The sequence below is a fragment of the Maniola hyperantus genome, chromosome 23 (assembly GCF_902806685.2).
Source record: "Maniola hyperantus chromosome 23, iAphHyp1.2, whole genome shotgun sequence".
NCBI classification, from domain to species: Eukaryota; Metazoa; Arthropoda; class Insecta; order Lepidoptera; family Nymphalidae; genus Maniola; species Maniola hyperantus.
Genome location: NC_048558.1, coordinates 2,339,429 through 2,365,423, shown reverse-complemented (window position 1 = coordinate 2,365,423; position 25,995 = coordinate 2,339,429). Strand labels below are relative to the sequence as shown.

General features: G+C 34.9%; 1 protein-coding gene across 9 annotated transcripts in view; it reads left to right on the top strand.

Annotated features, from left to right (window-relative positions):
* Positions 1-25,290, top strand: part of dati (datilografo) — a 168,873-nt gene extending 143,583 nt beyond the window's left edge. For 8 of the 9 annotated variants that reach the window (XM_069506543.1, XM_069506541.1, XM_034980827.2 and 5 more), the window contains 4 exons: positions 13,324-13,508; positions 14,867-15,032; positions 16,104-16,325; positions 17,103-25,290. In XM_069506543.1, coding sequence (XP_069362644.1) covers positions 13,324-13,508; positions 14,867-15,032; positions 16,104-16,325; positions 17,103-18,070 — 1,541 coding nt within the window. In that variant the 3' untranslated portion in view covers positions 18,071-25,290. The remainder of the gene's footprint in view (positions 1-13,323; positions 13,509-14,866; positions 15,033-16,103; positions 16,326-17,102) is intronic. The other variant, XM_069506539.1, reaches the window with a different exon arrangement.
* Positions 25,291-25,995: the final 705 nt, after the last annotated feature.

The window sequence follows — 25,995 nt, the reverse complement described above, 5'->3', positions numbered from 1 at the left end:
TTAACTTCTACATGTGTTCTTTTGTACCCTCGAAACTCTCAAAATAAAATTATAGATTTTGACAAGTGCAGTGTCGATATTTTACCACGAACAAAAAAAATTTTGATTTTGCACGTGGGTTTTCTTTTAACGTAGACCCCCACTAAGATTGTATGAACTTTAAGATTTATAAAAGAATCTAAGTAAATTCACGTGGAAGAAGTCGTGGAGTTATCAGCTAGTAGATATATTATACAAACTTTAATTGTATTCGTTCAAAACAAAATTTCGAAACAACCGTGGAAAAAATTCATCAAGAATAAAACTACAACATTAAGATAACAGCTAAGTGGAAAAGTCGTTAGCGGCAGCCCTGAAACAGAAGCGCTTTCCTCGAACTTAAGGCAAACTTGCCAAGTATAGTTTTGTTCTTTTTGCATTTTTCTCTACAAAACGGTTATTTTTTTCTTTCTGTTATTTTTGTTCGCTCTCGCCCGGTTGAATCTTTTTACTTCTCGAAACGTGTACCCTTTTCAGAGCCGGCTATCTTTCTTGAGTTGACTGTTTGAAACATAGAACGAATGGAGTGTAATTATTTCTTAAGGTTTTATAATTAGATTAGTTTTTAGTCTTCTAGAGGCTTTAAAAGTAGTTTATTGACGACTAGATGTCTTGAACAAAGGTTTCTTGCAATAAGGTATCTTCTATACAGAACGCAGTCTTGTGTCGCTATTTGAAAGTAGTAGAACTTAGGCGTTGATGTAGCGACAACTTGTTACTAATACCACTTAAAATTTTTATTTTTCGCATCGTTATTCTATAGTGTACAGTATGGTAAATTAATAGGTACCTTCTATAGGTACCTATTTCAAACAATTTCTGTGAAGTTAAAATTAGCACTGGACATGAAATTGTAAGTAAAAATGAGTTTCAGCCTGCAAACATTTTTGTTCGGAATGTCTCTTCTTGTACTCTTACATAGGACTACATAGAGGTTATTGGAATTCCTATTCTGTCGTGACTTATGATTGAGATAGAAATCTTTAGGCCTTTATGGAAATAAACTCTTTTAATAAAATTACTGATTGCTTTTTAAATGGTGAGAGGTACTTACTTTAAAGGAAAAACTTTTAAACGAACAAATTATATTTTTTTTTGTTTCAGCTAAATATTTTTTTATTCATACAATTTTTCGTGCGTCTCCATAGTTGTACCTGTTCCTTGAAAACTCCTTAAGTTTTTATTTGACCACTGAAGCATTCGCGAGATAGCGCCGCGGTGAAAATTAAAAAAAGCTCCGGGAAAAAGTATAAGGAATCCAGCCGGGATAGAACTTCGCGTGGGAAGGGGGCAAAGTTTTATTGCGTTTGCAAACTTTGCAATTCTTTCAACAGTTCTGTGGGATTTACCATCATACTTTGCATTATCTATTTAATTTTCACTGTCTTCGAGACTTAGGCCCACTTGCCGTTTATGGTGAAGAAAACATCGTAAGGAAACCTGCATGCCTGAGAGTTCTCCATAATGTTGTCAAATGATGCCAAATTGCGTTTGACCAGCGTGGTGGACTATCTTTATGAGAGGAAACCTATTCTTGGTAGTGGGCCAGCAAGGGGTTAAATAAATAAATAAAAATATTTTTCACTAGCTTATGCTGGCAACTTCGTCCGCGTGGACTACACAAATTTGAAACCCCTATTTTTCAAAAATCCTTTCTTAGCGGATGTGTACCTCATAATAGCTATCTGCATGCTAAATTTCAGCCCGATCTGTCCAGTAGTTTGAGCTGTGCGTTGATAGATCAGTCAGTTAGTCACCTTTTCGTTTTATATATTTAGATGCCCACATAAGACCTATTTGTAGTCTATATAACAACATTGTAAGCTGTGATAGCTTAGTGGTTAGGACGTCCGCCTTCGAATCGGAGGTCGGGGGTTCGATCCCGGGAACGCACCTCTAACTTTTCGGAGTTATTTGCTTTAACGCTGAAGGAAAATATCGTGAGGAAAATGCCTGAGAGTTCTCCATAATGTTCTCAAAGGTGTGTGAAGTCTACCAATCCGCACATGGCCAGCGTGGTAGACTATGGCCAAAACCCTTCTCACTCTGAGAGGAGACCCGCGCTCTGTAGTGAGCCGGTGATGGGTTGATCATGATGATGATGATGAACAACATTGAAGTAGAAGTGTAAGAACCCTGTATGAATTTAGCTATAAGAATCACTACCGTTGATGCTAAGTGTTTTGAGGTTAGATATTCAAAGATTTTTTTGTACTGCTCATTCAACTTTAGTGCAAGACGACCTTACTTACGGTCCGACAAAATGGCGATTAAATAATTTTGTATTGAAACAAAATGGCTGCACGATATGCATATCGACGAAAACGCCAATACGGGGCACATTTCGCCGACGCAGGTGGAATACTATTATATTTTTTTCATGCCCGTTACCCACCCCAAATAGTGGAGGGTGTGGGGTGAAATGGGACGGGATATAGTTGGGGTTAGTGCGTGACCCCACCCTGTCTCCCCCGCCTCCCCAAGCGGGTGTACGGGGGAATGCACTCACCGTGTGTGCACGCAAATTCATGCCCAATAATTTAAATTTCCGATAGGTACCTACCAATGATTAATACAAAATTAATGTTATGTAGTTACCAGCACGCTTGATATATTATGTAAGGTTGGGAATATATTATAATATAGAGTATCATTTTGGTCAGGTTTCCAGGATTAATTTATGGAATATTTTATTATTGTTATACCATTAATGATAGTCTTTGTACTTTGTGTGGTTAATGATTATGCGCTAAATAGAGATCTGATTTTGGTTTTGATACGCTAATCTACATTCTACAAGGTAGATATATTATTATAGTACTTTATTTGTAGTAGGGTACCTAGGTAAACTAGCTTATGCCCGCGACTTCGTCTGCGTGCTACACGAATGTAAAATTCCTATTTTACCCCCTTAGAGGTAGAATTTTTAAAAAATCATTTCTTAGTGGATATTTACGTTATAATAGCTAAGTATCTGCATGTCAAATTTTAACCTGATCCATCCAGTAATTTGAGCTTTGCGTTGATAGATCAGTCAGTCAGTCAGTGACCTTTTTCCTTTTATACAACTAAGTAGGTATAATTTAGACTACCTGACTAGGAATACCTAGCTAATATCGGCGACTTTGTTCGAATGAAAAATGCGGGAACTCTTTGATTGTCCGGGATAGAAAAAATATGTATTAAGTCAGGGTATAAGCCATGTAAACAGTCTGGGTGTCCTGTAATAATGAACTGACTACCAGGGTAGCAAACAATGATGAGTCAATTAAAAAAATAGAACAAAGATAGGGAAAAACTATCAACTGATTCACCTAAAATGAATACCTACACGCAAGAATTACTCGTATACAAGTCGAAATGGCGCAGAAGATGCGTTCCAAATTCAAAAATAAATTCGCCACGCATCTCGCGCCGTCGGCTTCGCTGTTTTAAAATCGACGCGGAATTTATGCGTTCGGCATTTAAAATTATAACATTTTATCGTAAAAAAAACTTTTTTTATATGACCTAGTGGTAGAGACGTCATCCTATTTAAAGGTCCGTAGCTCGATCTCCCGTAAACATCTCCAACAGTTATAAAACTAACCATCTAATCTATAACCGTCACACAGTTATGGAATGAACCTTTCATCTTTTAGGCGTTATTTAAGTATTTTTTTTTACTATAAACAAAAACTATTATAGTGTGATGACTTTTTAAATGTCAAATTTTAAATAATGCATAAAAATAGATATTTGAATTATTAATAACTTTTACATGATGACATAACAATATTTTAAGAAGGTGAAATGAGATGCTGGGTTCAATTAATTTTATTTTGCACGCCATGCTTGGCAGGATATGTGATTACCTAATTTTTAAGACCCCATGTAAATAATATACATGTAGCTACCATATATCTGAGCAAAATAAATAATGATTATGATTATTATTAAGATTAAACTAATATCACTAGCCCTTAATGGTGATGGAGAAGATCGTGAGGTAACAAACCTGCATGCCCGAGAGTTCACCATAAAGATTACGTAAATCGATGATTTCTAGAGGTGAAGACGTCAACCTCCTATTCGGTAGGAGCGGGTTCGATTCCGAGCACGCATCTCTAACTTTTATGTGCGTTTTAAGAAATAAAATATAGCTTGCTTTAACGATGAAAACGGTAAAGGAAAACATCGTGAGGATTAAACGTGCATGCCTGGAGAGTTTTTCATAATTTTGTCAATGTGTGTAGTGTGCTAATTAATCCGCATTGGCCAGCGTAGTAGACCGTGGCTTAAGTCCTTTTCAATCTGAGGAGAGACTTATCAATAATGGGCCGTTGATGGGTTGATTATGATGTTGATAGATTTATTTAGGGTTAGGTTGTAAAATTCGAAAAAAAAAACTTTTTTTAGGCACAGATTATGCAACTAAAGAGGTTCTTGTTTAAGAATGCAATACCTACGCAGTCGGAAGGCGGGCCTTGTATCGCACAGCGTTTGTATGCAAATCTAGTGCGTAGGCTCAGGCTGGGGCTGGGAGAGCCTAGATTGCAATATCTAGACACTGTTCCTTGAAAGTAATTACCATTTCGTTTTGTTTATTTATACGGACATTTCGTTTGGATTTAGACGTTTATCTTTCTTACACAATATAATATTTATTTTTGTTTTTTGTTGTTGTCATATATTCTAAACTAGCTTATGCCCGCGACTTCGTCCGCGTGGACTTCACAAATTTCAAACCCCTATTTCACCCCTTAGGGGTAGAATTTTCAAAAATACTTTCTTATAGCGGAGCTATCTGTATGCCAAATTTCGTCCGATCCGTCCAATAGTTTGAGCTGTGCGTTGATAGATCAGTCAGTCAGTCAGTCACCTTTTCCTTTTATATATTTAGATTGTTAAATTTACATTTTATTAAAATAAAATGTTATAAACAAAACAATTAGCACAAGGATTTATTTTACATAATTATAAACAACTAGCTGATGCCCGCGATTTCGTACGCGTGGATTTAGATTTTTAAAAATCCCGTGGGAACTTTTTGATTTCCCGGGATAAAAAATAGCCTATGTCACTCTCCAGGTCTTTATCTATACCCATGCAAAAAATCACGTCAATCCGTTGCACCGTTGCGACGTGATTGAAGGACAAACCAAGAAACCAACAAACAAACATACTTTCGCATTTATAGTAAGGGTAACTTCTTATTATTAAATTTACATTTTATTAAAATAAAATGTTATAAACAAAACAATTAGCACAAAACGGCCAAGGATTTATTTTACGAAATTGTAACCAATAAATATTATTACAATCTAAACAAGATACCATCCTTTGCGAGCATCGTTCAAACTGTGCTAAGGCGAACGCCTTTCCCTTTGCATTTATTCATAGTGAAATAACAAAAATATCCATAGACAACCACCGCCAGCCACGCTTGACCTTCCCCACTCCCTTCTACTCTCTAGGACAAGGGTTCTCAAAAAAATCTGTATATTTATGAGCATTTCATCATCATAATCAACCCATCGCTGGCGGGTCTCCTCTCAGAATGAGAAGGGTTTAGTGCGGATTGGGAGACTTCACAGACATTTGAGAACATTATGGAGAACTCTCAGGCATGCAGGTTTCCTCGCCATATTTTCCTTCGCCATTAAAGCAACTGATTTTTTTAATTGTTTAAAGCGCACCAAACTCCGAAAAGTTAGAGGTCCGTGCCTGAGATCGATCTCCCGACCTCTGTAATAGGTCGCACACGTTTTTATTAAACACTAGCTTTTGCCCACGATTTCGTTCGTGGGACGTAATAATATAATTTATGATGCCCGCGACTTCGTCCGCGTGGAATTAGGTTTTTAAAAATCTCGTGGGAACTCTTTGATTTTCCTGGATAAAAGTAGCCTATGTCACTCTCCAGGTCTTTATCTATATCCATGCAAAAAATCACGTCGATCCGTTGCACCGTTGCGACGTGATTGAAGGATAAGCCAACAAACCAACAAACAAACAACAAGCACACAAATCTTTCCTCTTTATAATATTAAGTAGTTATAGACTAGGCTAGATCACAACTTTTTTACTAAATATAAATAAGAAGTTCATAATGTAATGTAAGAAGTTTGAGTTAGGTAAATACAAAAAAAAACAGTTTTTCAAAAAAAAATCGGAAAGGATCGTATTAATTTGATTTGCTATTGACCACTTGAGAACCCTCGATCCAAGGTATGAACTATTAGGTACTTTACTAAGTAAAATAAGAGTTCTTCGTAAACTGGTCGCATGTACGCGTAGGTTGTATAGGTTGAAAAATGGCGGGCCAGCTACAATAGTATGGGGAACGCTGAACCCGGAAGATATATGCGCTTTGGATCTAATCTGTAGGACTAGTTTTTAGATAATCTGTACTTACCTACGCCTAGAACACCACAATGCAAGTTAGAAAATGTTTGTAGCGTTCTTTTTAGGGTTACGTGAATCAAAAGTAAAACAGGAACACTTATAGGATAACTTCGTTGTCTCTCTGTCTGGAGAAGACCCCTCAAGGGAATCCAAACCTATAGGCTACTTCCTCTTGACCTAGAATCATGAAATTTGGCAGATTGCTATGTCTTAGGTATATATATATATACCTTCGGTATATTGGTACTTGTGATATATCACAAGAGAAAAATCGTTGAGACCGACAAAACGTCACTTTGGTATGAGTGACAGAGACAACGCTCTACGAAGCCGAAACCTCATTCTAAAGGTCGATGTCGATCTATATTTCCTGTCGGTTACTGTAACAGTGTGACTCGGGAATCGATAAAAAAAATCCCCATCGAGTCACATCCACAATAAAGTGTGACTCTTTGGGGATTCTAATGGACAAAATGGTTGCAACTGTACTACCAGTATGACTAGCGGTATTTTTTTACATTTAATCCTAAAAACCAGTAATCCTAATAAAACATATCTTTTATGCCTTTATAATAATTAATTTTGAACAATGAAAACATTGAACATTGACCTTTAGAAAGACCTTTAGATGGTCAACTATACTACCAGTATGACTAGTGGTATTTTTTTTACATTTAATCCTAAAAACCAGTAACCTAATAAAACATATCTTTTATGCCTTTATAATAATTAATTTTGAACAATGAAAACATTGAACATTGACCTTTAGAAAGACCTTTAGATGGTTTCGTAGAGCGTTGTCACTATCGTTGAAAACGTCACATACCTAGGTATGAGTGACAGAGACAACGCTCTACCAAGCCGAAACCTCTTTCTAAAGGTCGATGTACAATATTTCCTGCGAGTTACTGTAACAGTGTGACTCTTTAGGAATCGATCGATTTTTCGCCATGGAGTCACACACACAATAAAGTGTGACTCTTTGGGAATTCTAACGGACAAAAAGGTTGCAACTATTGTACCTACTAGTAGCGGTATTTTTTGACTTTCAATCCTAAAAACCAGTAATCCTAGTAAAACTTCTCTTTTCCATACCTCTATAAATTTAAAGCAACCTAACGGTTCAGGTATAATATGGCCATGAACTTTTATTGATAGTAAATTTTACAAGGCAACTTTATTAGTCCAATAGATAAAACTGATATATTGGCTAATTTTATACTTAAAAGGAGGGCTAGTAAATAACCGGTAGGCACTCTTTGGTAAATTCTAGTTCTAAAATTGTTATAGCAAATTTTATTTATTTGGATTTAAAAAGGGTAAGACAATTCTATTAACTTAAATCTGAATTAATAATAAAACGCAAATTATTTAGACTTTTGAATCCTGGTAGTAAATGATGATGCAGTCTAAGATGGGAGCGGGCTAACCTGGAAGGGGTATGGCAGTTTTTATTAAACCCATGCCCCTTTGGTTTCTACACGCCATCGTACTAAAACGCTAAATTGCCTTACTTGTGTTTTTCTTGTATCTTTGTTTTTAATCCATACTTACTTACTGACTAATATTATAAATGCAAAAGCGTGTCTGTCTGTCTGCTAGCCTTTCACAGCCCATCCGTTCAACCGATTTTGACGAAATTTGGTACAGAGATAGCTTGCATCCCGAGGAAGGCCCTAAATCCACGCGGGCGAAGTCGCGGGCATCAGCTAGTTTAGTTTTAAGTACCTAAAAATTGATAGGATTCTGCTTTTTAATGGCCCATTCAATAAAACAATTTTGACGAAAGATACAGAGATAGCTTGAAAGCGGACTGACATCCGGACATCCCCGAAAATCAAAGATGTCCCGCGGAATTAAACTCAAACTCAAATTATTTATTCAGAATAGGTTAATTTTACGCTTTGTGATTGTCAAATTTTTTTATTTGTAAGATGATATAGTTGTGCTGATAATTAATACGTACTTAAAACTAAAGCTACGAGGGTTCCAAACGCGCCCAGGTCTGAGAAGAGCCCACAACAAACTCAGCCGGGTATTCTTTTTACTGCCACCACTTTACAAAATCCCTCTGTTAAGCAACTCATTCCCAAGCTTTCTTATTATTCAAATAATCCTTAACATTGTAATAGGATTTTTCAATAAGTTTACGTTTTATGAAAACTTTGAACTTGTTGAGAGACATCTCCAATATGTCTTTTGAAATTTTTATAAATCCTAAATCCACGCGGACGCTCTCGTTGACATCATCTAGTAGGTAGGTCTTCATGATAAATCCATCACCGGCTTACTACAGAGCACGGGTCTCCTCTCCCGTTTTGGCCATAGTCTACCGCGCTGGCCATGTGCGGATTGGTAGACTTCACACACCTTTGAGAACATTATGGATAACTCTCAGGCATGCAGGTTTCCTCACGATGTTTTCCTTCACCGTTAAAGCAAGTGATATTTAATTAATTAAAACGCACTTAGACTCCGAAATGTTAGAGGTGCGAACCCTCGACCTCCTATTAGAAGGCAGACATCCTAACCACTAGGCTATCACGGCTTTTTACAGCAGTAGGTAGGTTCGTAATAAAAACATGAATAGATACTCGTAGAGTCATACCCCATTATTCTAGTACAAGATATCAAGGCAATATTCAATACACGCAAAACGCCCAATAAAGTATGAACTATAGAAATCGTTCCGTTACTGGGTAGGTACATGATTTATACTTACATCTATGTCATATTCATATATCGTGTCGAGGCATCTAGGAAATAATTCTACAATATCTTTCTTAAATGTATGTGTGTACGCATTCTTCACAAACATGCAAAAAGCACGCACACTCACAAATCCCAGTGCAGAAAAGATCCTGTACGTATACAGTATATCTAAGTGCTGTAGGGTTACCGACCTTTAAAAAAAAAAACAACTAAAATGGCTCTATTCTATCATAATCTAAATATATGAAACGAACAGGTGACTGACTGATTGACTGACTGACTGATCTATCAACGCACAGCTCAAACTACTGGACGGATTGGGCTGAAATTTGGCATGCAGATAGCTATTATGACGTAGGCATCCGGTAAGAAACGATTTTTGAAAATTCAACCCCTAAGGGGGTGAAATAGGGGTTTGAAATTTGTGTAGTCCACGCGGACGAAGTCGCGAGCATAAGTTAGTCATAAATATTTTTAATATAATTTAATTTTCTTATAAGAAATCAGTCCTTGCATTTTACTATCCATACTTCCATAGTAATATTTTAAATGCGAAAGTGTGTCTGTCCGACTTTCTGTCTGTCTGTCTGCTAGCATTTTTATTGCCCAACAGTTTAACTGATTTTAATGAATTTGATACAGAGTTAGCTTATATCCCGAAGAAGGACATAATTATGCTACTTTTTATCCCGGAAAATCAAAGAGTTCCCACGGAACTTTTAAAAAAGCTAAGTAGTATCATCTAGTTTCTTATAAGCTATACACTTAGTATCATAAGAAAATGTTTTACTTTTGTAATAAAGTGAAAAGATAGACGTAAAATATTATTTTACCTTCTGTGAAAGCGATAAAAATAACAAATAAATAGCGCTTTCTAAAAGTTCAATATTTTCCGCCGCGTACTGTAGGTACCATTAGGTGAGATCATACCAACAATGTAATGAAATAAAAAAATAGTAGGTAGGTACCAACTTTTTTTTTTTTTTCAAAATAAAAAATAAGTTTCATTTTTGCTCGTAGCGTAGTTTTTTTTTGTGAATTGTTTAGGACAGAAAGTTTTCTCTTTCGAAAAAAGAAAGAGGCAACCCTAACGCTGTGTGTTAGTGTGCGTGCGTGCGTTGACCTCCGCATTTGCTTGCAGTACAGGCTAAAAGTATGCGTCGGTTTTATTATGTACTTATTTTAAAAATGAACGCGGTCAACTTGGGTTAGGTCGCGGTTGAACTCCGGTTTCGGGTTATTCGGTGAACGACCGGGTTTGGGGGCGTTGGCCAATGTGCCAACAGTCAATGGGATCGATTACGCAACATTGGCCATACGGGTTTGCCAATATATTTGACCACTCATGCCTCGTACAAGTATTTCACTTGTAATCACTAATCTTGGTCCCATAGTTTGATGACCTCTTTAGCACAGTAGTATGACTGTGGCTTTATAGGAAAGTGGGAGTTTCTGGCTTCGATTCCCAGATAAGTCAATTTGAGAATTAAGAAAGTTAACTGTTTGGATGTTTGTCACTGCTTTACGCCACAATGTCGGAAACTTGAAAAAGGAAATACTTAATATCAGTAACTACCTATGGATAACAAATAAACTATTAATAAACTTAAATCTAAAAAAAACAACATTAAATTAAAGCTTGATTTAACATAACAATAAATAAATATATTTAAAAAAAAGTCTTATCCCGGAAAATCAAAGAGTTCCTACGGGATTTTTAAGCAACTAAATTCAAATTGAAGAAGTTTCTGGAATCATCTATTTGGTACAGAGATAAGGATAGGTGTTATAGGGGTAGTCTACTTATATCTCGAAAAATTAAAGAGTTCCCACGGAATTTATAAAACACCGAAACGTACGCGGATGAAGTCACGCGTATCATCGAGTCATCATCATCATCATCATCCTCAACCGATAGACGTGCACTGCTGGACATAGGTCTCTTGTAGGGACTTCCATGCGCCACGGTCTTGCGCCGCCTGAATCCAGCGGCTCCCTGCGACTCGTCTGATATCATCCGTCCACCTATCAGTAGGTACCTACCCTTATTATAAATGCGAAAGTGTGTTTGTTTGTTGGTTTGTCCTTCAATCACGTCGCAACGGAGCAACGGATCTAGTGGGGTGTCTTCCAACGCTGCGTCTTCCGGTGCGAGGTTGTCATTCCATCATCGAGTAGGTAGATACCTAGTAACATTAAGTTTAAGGAAAACATTCCTCTATCAAACTAGAAAATACCTACCTACTTTCTCTTTCCGGGAAAAATATAAAAGTAATAAATTAATATACCACCAGTAACTTGGATACCAGATACTAAAAAGCGTTCTAGGAAATAGCCTATTTAAAAACCTAGGCTGACTAGATGCTGTTTACAATATTAAGGTGAGCGCAAACTACGACGGGTCGTTATTCGTTACGTAACCTATTTTAATATTTAAATCCAAACTAATATTAAGAACTAGCGACCCGTCCCGGCTTCGCATGGGTGGCAATGTAGATACTTATGTAGTGTCACTTCCATACTCTATATATATAAAAGGAAAAGGTGACTGACTGACTGATCTATCAACGCACAGCTCAAACTACTGGACGGATCGGGCTGAAATTCGGCATGCAGATAGTTATTATGACGTAGGCATCCGCTAAGAAAGGATTTTTGAAAATTCAACTCCTAAGGGGGTGAAATAGGGGTTTGAAATTTTGTAGTCCACGCGGACGAAGTCGCGAGCATAAGCTAGTAATATTATAAATGCGACCACCGCCACCTCCGTCTCGTTTTGTTGCGCGGAATATTTGTTAATTTTCGATGGACGCTTGATTTCTTCCGACATTTTGTTGAAATATCGTCATATTTCAACAAATTAACACAAACCGATATTAAATAATACAATATAAACGTTCCTCTTGAATCACTCTATCTATTGGTGAAAGCCGCATTAAAATCCGTAGCGTAGTTTAAAAGATCTACGCGTTCATACATACAGACAGCGGGAAGCGACTTTATTTTATACTATGTAGAGATAATTAATGTGATAGTGGGGCCGATTCTCTTGTACACAATATCTTAACTAAACTAAATTAACAGGTCTAAATCTAGTGCTATCCTTTTCCGCAAGCAACATTATGAAAGGGATAGCAATAGATTAGGCGTGGCATTTTAGTTTAGTTTAGAGATTGTGTACAACGGAATTAGCCACAGTGTGTCTGTTTGTCTATCTGCTAGATTTTCATGACCCATCCGTTTAACCGATTTTGAAAAAAATTAGTACAAAGATAGCATCCCATCCCAGGGACGGACGCAACTTTTATCCCACAAAATCAAAGAGTTCCCACGGGATTTTTAAAAACCTAAATCCGCGCGGACGAAGTCGCGGGCATCCTCTAGTAGATAATTTATTATGTTACGTTCATATCACATGACGTGTAAAATGTATGCTAAATACAAAACGCGCAAGAGTGGGTATAAGAGATACCACTCTACAAATATGACCCAAATGCTAGACTCACTTTTGATACGTCTGTTACGTGTATTTCTTTCTATGGTATATTTATTATTAGGGTTCCGTACCTCAAAAGGAAAAACGAAACCCTTATAGGATCAATATGTTTTCTGTTTTTCTGTCTGTCTGTCTGTTTGTCTGTATTTCTGTCTGTCTGTCTGTCGGTCTGTCAAGAAACCTACAGGGTACTTCCCGTTGACTTAGTTAATCGCGCAGCTGTTGCTCGATTGCGGTAGGATGACAGCTACAATGTCGCGATCGCAATCACCTCTGATTGGTTGACGCTCGCTCACTATTGGCTACAATGCATTGTTGCAACTAGGGTTGCCAGGTCGCCAAACCTAATAGCCGGCCAGACAGATAGAGTGTCTGGTTTTATCCGGACGCCTGGCAACCCTAGTTGCAACAAGAATGCCATAAATTCCGCCAATCACAAAAATTGCGATAGTAATGATGATTGATGAAAGTTTTACGAAATCGACCTACAGGTTCCTTTTCAGTTTTCTCCTCCACTTTTAATATGGATACCTTTAAGTCAAGAGTGAATAGGCATCTTCTAGACAAGCCTGCTCCATCTTAGGCTGCATCATCACTTGCTAGCAGGTTCGATTGCAGCCAAGCGCTAGTCTAATAAATTAAAAAGAGTACTAAAAATGCATTGTTATAACTAGAAATTGTCTTTCCAGGAGAACGTCCATACAAATGCCATCTACCAGAGTGTGGCAGAGCGTTCATACAACTGTCCAACCTGCAGCAGCACCTTCGCAACCATGATGCTCAAGTGGAGAGAGCCAAGAACAGGCCCTTTCACTGTAACATATGTGGCAAAGGGTTTGCCACTGAGAGTAGCTTACGAACACATACCGCCAAGGTCAGTATTGAATACTTCTTGAATACAAACTATAACTGATTGTCTGCTGGCTTAACATAGACGAGTTTTTCTGGTGGGAGGCTAAAGCCGTGGCTAGTTATTACCCTACCAGCAAAGCCGTGTCGCCAAGCGTTTATCGTTCCGATACGATGCCGCGTAGAAACCAAAGGGGCATGGGCTTAATAAAAACTACTATACCCCTTCCAGGTTAGCCCGCTACCATCTTAGACATGCATCATCACTTACCACCAGGTGAGATTGCAGTAGTTCAGCAGTGAAATATTACAAACATGTTCGAAATAAAGATGATAAATTGTATGAAATCTAGAACATAATGTGTTTTCCTGGAAGATTGCTATTCAATCTTAATTTTGAATTGGAGATGCTGTCATCTCAACATACCTACAAGAACAAGATTGCATCAAAAAATTTGAGCAGTATAAGTAATGTTTATGTCAAAATAGATTGAAGAAGATAGAACTTATTATTATATTACGCATAAATAATAATTTTGAATGCAATACGTATGATTGTAAATCCTCAGATTTTTGAAATCATTGTTAAATCAATAGGTAAAATAATTATTATTAATCAAAACTAAGAATTAAAAATATGACTAGGTAATATATTATTATCTTAATCTATTAAAAAAAGCCAACTCTTTTAAAATAATTTGAGTGACCTATTTTTCAAACCAAATAAAAAACAATAGAAACATTGATTAAAAAGTAGGCCAACATTGATAAACGACTGTAAAATGTTAGAAAAAAATGATATGAAAATATTACAATCATATTCGTAATCACTGAAACGAAATAAAAACCAAACAAAAGCATCCATTTTACCTACCATGAAATTTTACATGTTGCGCATTTTACACCATATTAAGACATTTTATTTGTGTAATTTTATTTTCTTTTTCCTTTCAATTTAAAGTATGGTGTTTGCAATATTTTATTACTTCAATCTTCATAATATAAATTGGTAATAGAAACAATATTCTTCCTAATAGGCATACCTAATGCTCTATTACAAATGCCCTACCCCATACCTAATAGTTGTGTGCAAAAAATATTATCATTATTTTTACAGTACTATGCCGTATCATTAAAATTGGAATTATTTTCTTTTTACTTTATATTTTTATTAATAGTAGGTAATTTGAATACGGTTATCATAATATATATCATTCTTTCTTTTACTGAAATTTTTGAGTTCAAAATCGAAATTCCCTTTGGCTGTTATTTATGATTTGGAAACTGTATTTTTATTTTCAAAATTCCCTTTCGATGTAAGTTGTTTGTTTTTATTCGATGACGCTAATATTTGCACTATGCCCGCATCGCTCCGGTGGACAGGAGCTTCAGCTGCACCTTGGTGTTTTGCAGCAACACGCGGCCCTCATGATAGGGGGCGCCACTGCCACCCCTTGCCCAATATGCCACAAGGTCGTTTTCGGTGGCGAAGCCCTCGTAGAACATATGAAGAACACGCATAAGGATCCCAATGCGTCCGGCGTTGCGAGTAAGTGTTCCGACTTTTGGATGATCGGTTATTGCGTCGTCTACTCAAGTCATTTCATCTGTTTCTCCTTTAAACAGATGAAGTATCTTTACATTGTTGCTCTCATCAAGGTTTATATTAATAAGTTATTTTTAAGCTATCTCTTTTGTTGATTATTAGTCTCTTTTTAGATATACTTTACTGAAATGAAATTCAATGAAAGAGATATTTTAACAGAAGAGATATTTTAGTTCGTAAGATTCGTCGCTGGAAGTTTATAGCCTTTAAAATATCTTTAGTAGAAGGAAAACATTTGCCAATTTCTGGTTTGAAAAGCTTCCAGTCGGCTCAAAGCCATCAGGGGTGTTGGTTTTATATTGGTAAAACCAAAAAGGTATCGTTTCCATAAGCTAAGCGGTAACTATAGTGAAAGGCACGCCATCTTTAGTATCGTCTGTTATTGTTTCTGCTTTATTGGAAGGGTAGACTGTTTTGCAAACATTTCTTGCTTCAAACGATTCTTCGGATGGTGTGCAAACTTTATTATCATAACATGTTTTGTTTATATATCTTATACAGCTTTGTTTTCGATGTTTTCAACAGCCATCGTTTTAATACCATCAATTTAATTTGTTTTTGTTTATTCTACCTTTCTATCACTTTCGTTTTTAATCATTTGACTGATTGCAATCATTCTGTTCACAAGCTGTTATGGCTAAATATTATATTTAGTTTGACTCAAAATTATACTACTTACTTTTTATATTACTTATTCGGTACTTATGTAGTCATACTTTTCATTTATATTAAGTTCAATATATTTTTAATTTACGTTTTAACATTAATTATAAGCAAACGGTGACTTTTACTAAAATCCAGTCCCCTAATGAAAATATTTTATTGAATTAAAAAACATATCTCTTTTTAGGTTTAGGGAGATTCGTTATCTGTCTGAAAACCTAAATTTGCATATTCGAAAATTAGTAAAAGTCACAGTCTTCAACACTGCACTAACATGGAAACTAACCGGTATTTTTTTCTTTCTCCCCCCTCTAACCCACTAACCCGCCCATTCCCTGGTGATGATGGTAGGTCCCCCCGCCACATCACCATACCCGGCGCAAGCTAAACCTGTTGATCCTTATATAGCGAAGCGGCGGACGGCCAACCATCCGTGTCCGGTTTGTGGAAAGCATTATGTCAACGAAGGTTCCCTGAGGAAGCACCTGGCCTGCCATCCTGAGACCCAGCTTACGAGTGGTCTTCGAATGTGGCCGTGTTCTGTCTGCCAAGCTGTGTTTACACATGAAAGTGGTAGGTGTTTTGTAGTCAATAACTTTTTGTATCCGAAGAGTCCGGGATGTTACTGGAGGGGCTTGAAAAACTACAAAAAGAAAAAGAACAATTTTATTTCAAAAACTATATGTACCTATTGATCAACAAAACTACACTTTTGCATGATAAACTAAGTGAAAATAAAAACAATGAAAAGTTAAAACATACTACAGGGCCCGGCAGGAAATATTGCACACCGAACTTTAGAAGAGATTTCGGCTTCATAGAGAGACAACGCTCTACAAAATCTCTTTCTAAAGTTTGATGTGCAATATTTTTGCCGGTACACTGTAGTCCGATACATGCTGTATTGTCTTTTCACTCCTACTTGGGGTACCTATGGTTTCTATAAATTTTGATATGTGTATCCCATTTAGGCTCCTTTAATCTGTCTTTCAAATATGCTATTTTACACCAAGCGAGAAAAAATCTAAAAATGTATAAACGAGATAGAATTAGCAATAAGCAATCGAAAAATGTTTAAGTTCAGTTTATAAGATTATATATCTAATGAATTTTATAATTCGAGTTAAAGATCTCTTTTATCTGTTGTACAAGTATCCGAAATCCATGTGACGTTATCACATGTCAGGAACCTAAAAAAATGGCGGGTAGCGTTTTCGCGGCGGGAGTTCCACACGCCACGGTATTGCACCGCCAGAATCCAGCGGCTCCCTGCGACTCACCTGATGTCGTCCATCCACCTAGTGGGGAGTAATTTAAATGTATAGTAATAAAATATTTGATGCATTACAGGTCTCCTGTCCCACATGGAGCATATGAGAATGGAACCAAAACACCAGTTCGCTGCTCAATACGTTCTCTCCCGAGCAGCCGCGGAGAGACGAGAAAGAGATATCCTAGCCGCCGTATCAGCATCCGCTGGAGGATCTGGCCTTCTTAACTTAGCTCCTCCCTCACCAGCCCACTCAGACTCATCCTCCAATGGCCGCCTTTCATCATCAGCGGGCTCCGAAGCAGGTGCAGCTGTAAACAAACTCTCAGACTTACTCCGATCAGCGAACAACGGTCACCAAGCGTATGGGGATGAAAGAGTCGCAGCCATCGCAGCCGCCGCAGCGAACATGATGGCTCAACCAGGCGAAGGAGCGAACGCTGTCCAAGTCGCTGCAGCGAATCTAGTTACTGCCATGCGTCAACAGTTAGCGAGGGAACCGCCTGCCCAACCTCCTCCAGAAACCCCTCCAGCTCCAACCGAAGCAGCACTCAGAATCCAGCAAGCGGAAGCGTTGCTACGAAGTCAGGCTGAGGCGTTGAGATTAGCAGTCTCTCAAGCGGCAGCTGCACATAGCAATGAAAGTCCGAGCCCCTTGAGACATAATGGAGGATTTCCGCCAGCGAACGATGCGAGTGGACAACTATCTCCAGAATTGGTAGAGGCGTTTAGAATGGCTCAGGAGCAACGGTTGGAACAAGCGTTGAGGTTGCACGATCCGCGAATGCTCGGGTTCAATTTGCCATCGCCGGTTCAGCAAGCGGCGCAACAGGCTGTTGCTGTTCAAGCGGCGCAAGCTGCTCAAGCGGCGCAAGCGCAAGCTCACGCCGCTCAGGCTGCTCAAGCCGCTCAAGCTGCTCAGGCGGCTCAGCAAGTAGTTCAACAGCAGCAACAGATGCATCAAGCTGCTCAAGCAGCGCAAGCCGCTCAGGCCGCTCAACAAGCGGCCCAGCAAGCAGTTCACCTCCAGCAGAACCCTCAGCCATGAAAATTCACCTATTACTAATCCGACGCGATTTCGGCTCTTAGCTTTTAATATAATAAAAATTCAATTATCAAACCGATTTTCAGTTCTTTGCCACTTTCGAAACGTGGAAAAATAATTCATTATTTTCAACGGAGCGTGAAATGAAATCGCCTCAGATTAGTGATTGAGTTCGTTTTTCTTACAACAGCCATGTTTTTTCAAAGGAAACATTTCTTTTTTTTACGTTCACGTTACGGCCGAATAAATATTATAAAAAAACTTAGATAGAACTAACTGTTGTAAATAGAAACGTTTAGTTGAAAAAACAAATTTCTCTGTAAATATAATAAAAGTACCTTTAAAAAAATAGTTGAATGAACAAATTGGAACAGAAACTCGCCCGAACAAATAATTAGATGTAGATAGGGTTGCCAACCGTCTTGTTTTTGTGGACGAGTCCTAGTTTTGAGGCTGTAGGTACTCGGTAGATTTTGAGAAGTCATTTTGCTACCCTCAAAAATTGTACACTTCTATTTATAATTTCATTTAGTACCCACTTCGTTCATTCGTTTAAAATATGATTAGAAAATCAGGTTACTTAGAAACTACGCTCTGAAAAGTAAAAGAATTTGTGGTTGAAATACTCAGATTATATAGAAAATAGAAATACTTACTAACTATTTTATATAAAAAAATGGTTTACGTCCTACATTAAAAAAAATTATTGCACTACCCACCTTCATGCCCCGTTCAAAAAACTCGGACATGGCAACCCTAGACGTAGAGGATATTAATTAATAATAATCTGTGCAATCTTCAATAAATATTTGTTTGGTTGTTTGAGTGGTTTATTATTATGAATAAAATATTTATTTTTTATTAGCTTTATCACAGAACAATGTATTTTTTAGCTTAGTACAAACTTTTGGATGTGCCAAACGGTTTTAAGCACGTTTTTTCGCATTTAGCGAACCTTTGCAATACTTAGTCGCATTAAGTTTCCAATTTAATTTTATTCTTTAGATAAATTCTATATTAATAAGCTATGTCGCGGTGGTGAACTAGAAAAATAAATTTGAAAGATAATGATTATTTAATGTTATTAATTTAATGTTAAAATAAATTATTTGTTAAATTTTATTCTTGAGAATGAAACAAATAATTTATATATAGAATTAGCTGCCGTGACGATTTTATGTTAAAAAGAATTTATTTTATCTATTTTTTGCGCAATAACACGTCTCATGCTAGTCAAGTTTTGAACGCACAAATGTTCTATTTTATGTTCATCTTCCAAATTGATTTTATTTTACCTTATTTTATTTTCCATATTATAATATTATCTGAATATTTTTTTATTCTTGGCTTATAATTTTATTTTTAATGCCATATTAGTAATAGTTATTGTAAATAAGTAGACGCGTTAGACAATGTTGATGCTTCTGTTTTATTTTAATGTAGCAATATTATTTTATTATTATTAATATACGAATATTATTTTTGACGGAAAAATCAAATTATTTACACTGCGATTTTTTTGTATAGTTGTAAATAAATATTATGTCGAATTATGTTTTTTTTTCAGAAGACTGCAATTGTTTTTCTTTTTTTCTTTAAGTACGTGATTGTTGATTACGATCATGGTATATATTATAAAAATAGCGATTATTCACTGAACCGACGAACGCGCGAGCCGTCGGCCGACGAATACCGATAAGGACCGTCGAATACCAAGATCGATTTCGACGAATACAGTCTTGAATGTACGATTAACACGAGACATTCTTTTTTAAACACGGACTTTGACATAGCCCAAATACAATTCATATTTATTTTCATTTCTTGAATACATTTAATAATAATAATCAAACAATAGCCCGAATAATAATCATTTTACAATGAACAAAGTATTACGCTTTTGCCAACAGCGTAATAATGGTATACAGTTGCCCAAACAGTAGTTTTATAGTTCAAAAAAATTGCGAAATCGCTCCACTTTCTTCCAAATAAAAAAATGAGTAAATAAATTGGAACGATTTTGGAATTTCCATAAGAATGTCAAGTGTTGCCGAATATTAATTCTTTTAATATTATCATCTTGTATTATAATTAAGTATCGATTTGTGCGTATAAATACGTCTGAACAGGACTTTGAGCTCACGAAAACGTTTTTGTAGACAAATGCGTCTGTACGCATATTCGTACACCGACAAATACGTCCGTAGATGAATATGTACGTACAAATCGAGTTATACTATAATCGTAACATAGGTAAAGTATTGTAAGCTGATTTTAATGTACGTAATGATTTCATTCTTGAATTAATATTGGTATCTCATCAGCAACCAGAACTCATGTCGAGTTGCTGTAAAGAGGTGTCAATGTAAATAGAAAAAAAATCACATGCAATAGCCCAAAACTCGTTTTTATGTTTACGTCGTGACATTTTGTTTATGAAAGTGAATATTTTTGACATTATTTTTAATGTTACAAGTATTTTATTTATGAAATACAAAACTTTTCGGCAATTTTATTCTTATGATTTGGTGTGGAATGGACAGTTCTTCGTGCACGGTTACCCGATGATGATTAAGTTTTCTAGGAAACGTGAGAAAAAATCACCCATTTGGACGCAAAACAAACTTTTCGACTGAATATATTATTATATTATACACATACACTCAAAAATGACGAAAATTCGAACTATCGCAATAAAAATTAAGTGGACGGATCGCTATTTATGTAAAAAGAAAAATCCTCAATAAATTTTAATAATATATAAATAAATTAAATATAACAACAGAAAAAGTTCCTATGAATATTGTATAAATTGTATTGTTTTAAATTTAGGTCGTAGTAGATGGAAAAATTTATGGTCGTTTTGGTATTTTTAAAGTTATAAATAATCCATCGTGTTTAAGGAACTGACTCGTTAGTGACGAGTTGTACAAAAGATAAAAAAGCACGGATCATGTATCCTAAATCTAGATTTTTAGAGCAAGAGTTACGTTTCCAAGAAAGTGTTCATGTCTACGGGCCGGTCCAGATGCTAGTAGCGGTCGCGTTACAATCCGGGTACTCTATAAATTGTTCTTATTAAGTTAATAATTATAAAACATTTCTCACAACTATACCCCCCCGAAAAGTGTAAATTGAAAGAGAAGGGGGAATATTTGGTCAATTAATATTAATTGTTTCATAATAATCAAAATCTATTACAGGGTTGAAGCAATGCTTTTGAAATAAGACATTTGATGGCTAATGCAATAATCAAAATACACAGAGGCTGAAACTATGAAAGCAATAAAAAAAATCAATGTTACTATAGTAACCAAATCTAATACAACTATTTGTTTAGAACGTACCCAGATTGTCCAGATCGAATCTAGAGCCTGAATCGTCCCTTGTTCGTCTACATTTTTGCCTCACACAAACTATTTGTAAAAAAACAAGTATTTTCGAGATAATAAAATTTTAAATATAAGATAAGAATTTTTTGAAAACTGACAAAATGTTAATATTAGGAATTTCAGTGTGTTAACAAAAATGTAGACGAAAATGTATTTTCTGTGATCATCGAAATGGAATAGTTAATAAAAAAAACAGGTCGAGTCTGAGAGTTGTCAGAGGTTATTTTTAAGTTTTGGAGGTTAAATTTTTGTAATGTTAAAAGGAAAATAAGAAAAGAAAATTTTTTCTACATTTATTTTACGATAAAAATTCCATAGTTAAGCTGTGTACATTTAATATTAATAATAAAGCCTAATTAACAGTAAAACTGGCGTAAGGCCGCTTACAAACGTGGTTAAGGAAAAATATAATTGACTTTTTCTATAACAATTAAATTTTTCCTTGCCATTTTAGTATCAATAGTACTGGATTCTGTTTATGTCACAATACTATACGGAAAACCGTTGTTTGATACGATTTTTCGATTTTCGAAATGCGCTGTTGGTGTGTTTCTATGGATGAATGGATATGACACTATGAAATAATGTGTTGTAGTTTAATTGGCATTTAATGTTTACTATTTAATGATTGTTTTACAAATTTTGTTACTAGGAATATAAGTTGACAACCATTGAAAAATAAATAACAACCACTGATGTCATATTAATAATTCATTTTCACAATAGTCAATAGTGAGGGAAATTGCAATTGGTTTAAGATAACCCAATAAATTGCCATAATAATATTTGTGATACCTAACATATCTTCGTACCTAAAAGATTTAATTTATAGGTATTTCCTTAAATTTAATCATAAAAATACTTATTTCGTTACTATGCTATAAAAAAATGAATTGGAAATTAGTCGACAAATATCGCTGGAAAATTACAGCTAACTATCACTTTAAAATAAAATTAAAATTCGAGGCCACATAGTATGAATTTATCACTTAAACCAAATCTTAACCCTAACTTATTTTATAATACAAAAAATAAATTAAAAAATCTCTCATTATTGCCAATCAGTATGACACAAATTACAAACTTCTCGTTTTGTTCAATGAAAAAATATTGCATCAAAAAGTGTTTTTTCATGAAACAAAATCGTAGAAAACACGGGGTTCTACGAATATTTTTGTCAAAGGGATTCGTTGAGTTTTGTGGAAATAGTATATTATATGCATCGACAATTTGACAATAAAATATGGCGTTTTGATTTGACAGATTATATTCGTAGTATATCTCCATGATCTCGCGTTTTCAACTTGCGATTACATTACATTTTTTATTTCAAGTTAAATCGCATTACGCAGTCTGCATGTTAAATAAAATTTTCGGCAGTGTTAAGTTTTTGTAAATTCTAACAATTAATTCAACACTGCAAAAAAATTGCGTGCAGGCTGCCTAACGTAACTTGTTAAGTTTTTAACAATGAATTGCTGTTGATTTGAATTACTCATCCTTATTAAATGTTACAAAGTTATTATTTCCGCGCTTCATCGTTTCTGTTGACATTATCGCCTTGTTTAAATAATATTTAGCCAAATATACATTTATTAACCGTAATATAAGAATAGACAGGATAGCCAGGTTTTCAATTCATAACTCACATAGTAGTAATTTCATATATCTTATATTGTAAGTTAGTATAATTAATGTAATGTAATTCAGGACTCCTTTATAAAATTACAAGGAGAAATAAAAAGAGGTGTATTTTTTTATAATCGGGTCCGTGAGTAATGTGTATTAAGCATATATTTCAAGATTCTCAACTGCTTAGTCCACATTATTAACAATGTAGTGAACAACGAACAAAAACACATAAATACAAAAAAAAATTACGTGTACTTAAACGTACTTAAATGTTATAGATAATGGATCTCTCTATATTGGTGTTTAAAGGATACTTTTTCAACATGTTAGGTGTCATATCCATTTTGAAATAAAAACCTTTTTTGAACTAAAAAAATTATAATAAATAAAATATATAAATATATAAAAAATAAAATTCAACATTGAATTTTATAAGAGTTGAGCTCACAAAACAGGAAAGTAACTTACTAATAATTTGTTAATAAAATACCAATTTTATCACAAAAGCATTAGGTAAATTATATAACGATTTTAAGCATGTGCATAAGCATTAGTGGTATAAAAAATAATAGTACCTACCAACCACAAATTTGGAAAACAACTATTTTCAGAAATATTATGGTAGAAACTTACGTCGCATAAAGTTTCGATATTTTTATATAGAATAGACATTTTATTTGCATTAAGCTAAGTTATGATCAGCAGAATTTATCTACGTTTCACTTGATTAAATTATCTCTGCATTTACCTACTTATCCATCAATCTCTCACACTCAATAAAATTGTATTCCAAAATTTTGAAACTTGCTTGGTTTACACAGTTCTGGATAAAATTATCGAAATTTTAAACAAAACAGTATTACAAACGAATGAAATAACAATACATGAATGCAAAAATTAACCAACAGCGCATTACATTTTGTCTACGTAAAGCCTAGCCTCAATAATGTCACATGGGCATTTATACGTTGTTGTTCAAAAGCACAGTCCCCTACAAAAGTTTTTACATCGAGCATAATAGATATAGCGAAAAATAATATACTTTTACAACATTTTCTAATATACTGTGCTTATTTATACACAAAAAATGCATTATATTTATCCTCAATCGGTGAATTCTAGTCTTATTTTTTTACGAAATTTGTAATCCTTTATACCTTAATGTCGTGTTTCAAAAAATGATGAAAATGGAAAATAATTGTATTGAATCTATTTGGAAAGTGCGAAAATATACGAACGTACGAACACTTTTTGGACAAAAAATTGTATATTAAATGTTGTGGAAACGCATTGATTGTAAATTAAAATTCAGAATTAAGTACCTAACTATATTTCGGCGTATAAAATTGTAAAATTCAAATGTTTAGGTTGTAGACTAAAAATTTACGGTTAGGTAGAAGTCAAAGTTCATGTTTGGCATTGTATTTAACAGTTATTTAATAAAATTTAACAAAATGGATGTAAATAAACTTTTAGGCATGTGATGTGATGGTATCATATTGTACCTAATCGATGTTTTAGGTAACCTATGTCATACAATACGTACCTAAGTCATGAGACAAATACTAAAAAAAATTAGATGATTCCATAATATTATCACGACAGGTCGGTCTACTATGTTTTAATTTCGTATTTTTGTATAGCGTTATTTAACCATAGCAGTGATATAAATGTCCCATTTGATGGGGCGCTTCATTCTAACGAACATGTCTGCATCCAAAGCGAATTGGTACGATTGACAAGCGTGCGGACAAAAATGTTCGTTGGAACATGTTGTTATTATGAAGCGCCCCATCTAGTAGAACATTTATATCGCTGAACCATAGTTATGTTAAATTAAATGTAATTTTTCATAGTTGCGTTAAACTTTTTGCGATGCCATGTTTTTTAATTATTTTAGTGTAAGCCGCAATGTGTTTATTAAATATTATTATATTTTTATAGAGGTTATTTTTTGTATTCGACTCGTAGTCAATCATACGAATAGGTATGTATTTAATAGTTAAGTTTTAGTGTTGAATTATGTTACGCAATATTTTTAATTTACTATTAACTGAACAAAAAATTAACCCATTAATTTTATGTTAAAATTAATTTTAACAACGGAAAATGCTTACTGTGTCATTAAAATGAGAATAGTAACTATTATTGCCGAATCGGTTAGCTATAATTATTTTAAAAAATAAAAAGGACGATTCATATCAGTGTTTTTCTTTTTGTCCCTTTGTGTGTGTCGGTACAGGGATAAAAATTAATAAGTCCCACGAACCCAAGAAAGACTTATTGGATTTTAGCAGTATACCTACGACCTCGAGAAGGGCTGCAGGCAGTCTGCAAAATTGTAGTTTAGGTTTATGCAGTTTTGCAGTTGACAAAACTGCATCGTAACTGCCGAATGACTGCCTAGATCGTAAGCAGTCGATATAAAGATCTGATTGCACTAAAACTACTTTCAAATTGGAATTTTGCAGTCGACAAAATCCAATATTATTGCCCAAAGAAATTTTATGAACTGCATGAAAATTTACAAATTAATAAAGTATGGAAACTATCCTGCCAACGCTAATAAAAAATAATCTTACTTAATAATTTATTTACTTAAATTATTAAGTCAATATTCAATTTCAAACAAGAATTCAATTATTAAATTGAAATCTTATTTGAAATTGAATATACTAACGCCATCTCTTGACAAGTAGACAGAGCTCTACAATTAATTTATTTTCCATGAGATAAAAGATAAAATATTTTTTAAAAAGATTTGCGAAGGTACCTAAAAAAATGACTATTGTTTCCTATGGATCTTAGCTCTAGAATAGGATTCAAACTTAAAGAATTCATGATTAGTAATCTGACTAACAAGTTAGAATTTAAAAAAAAAACTGCTTCTAGTATGAAAAACTG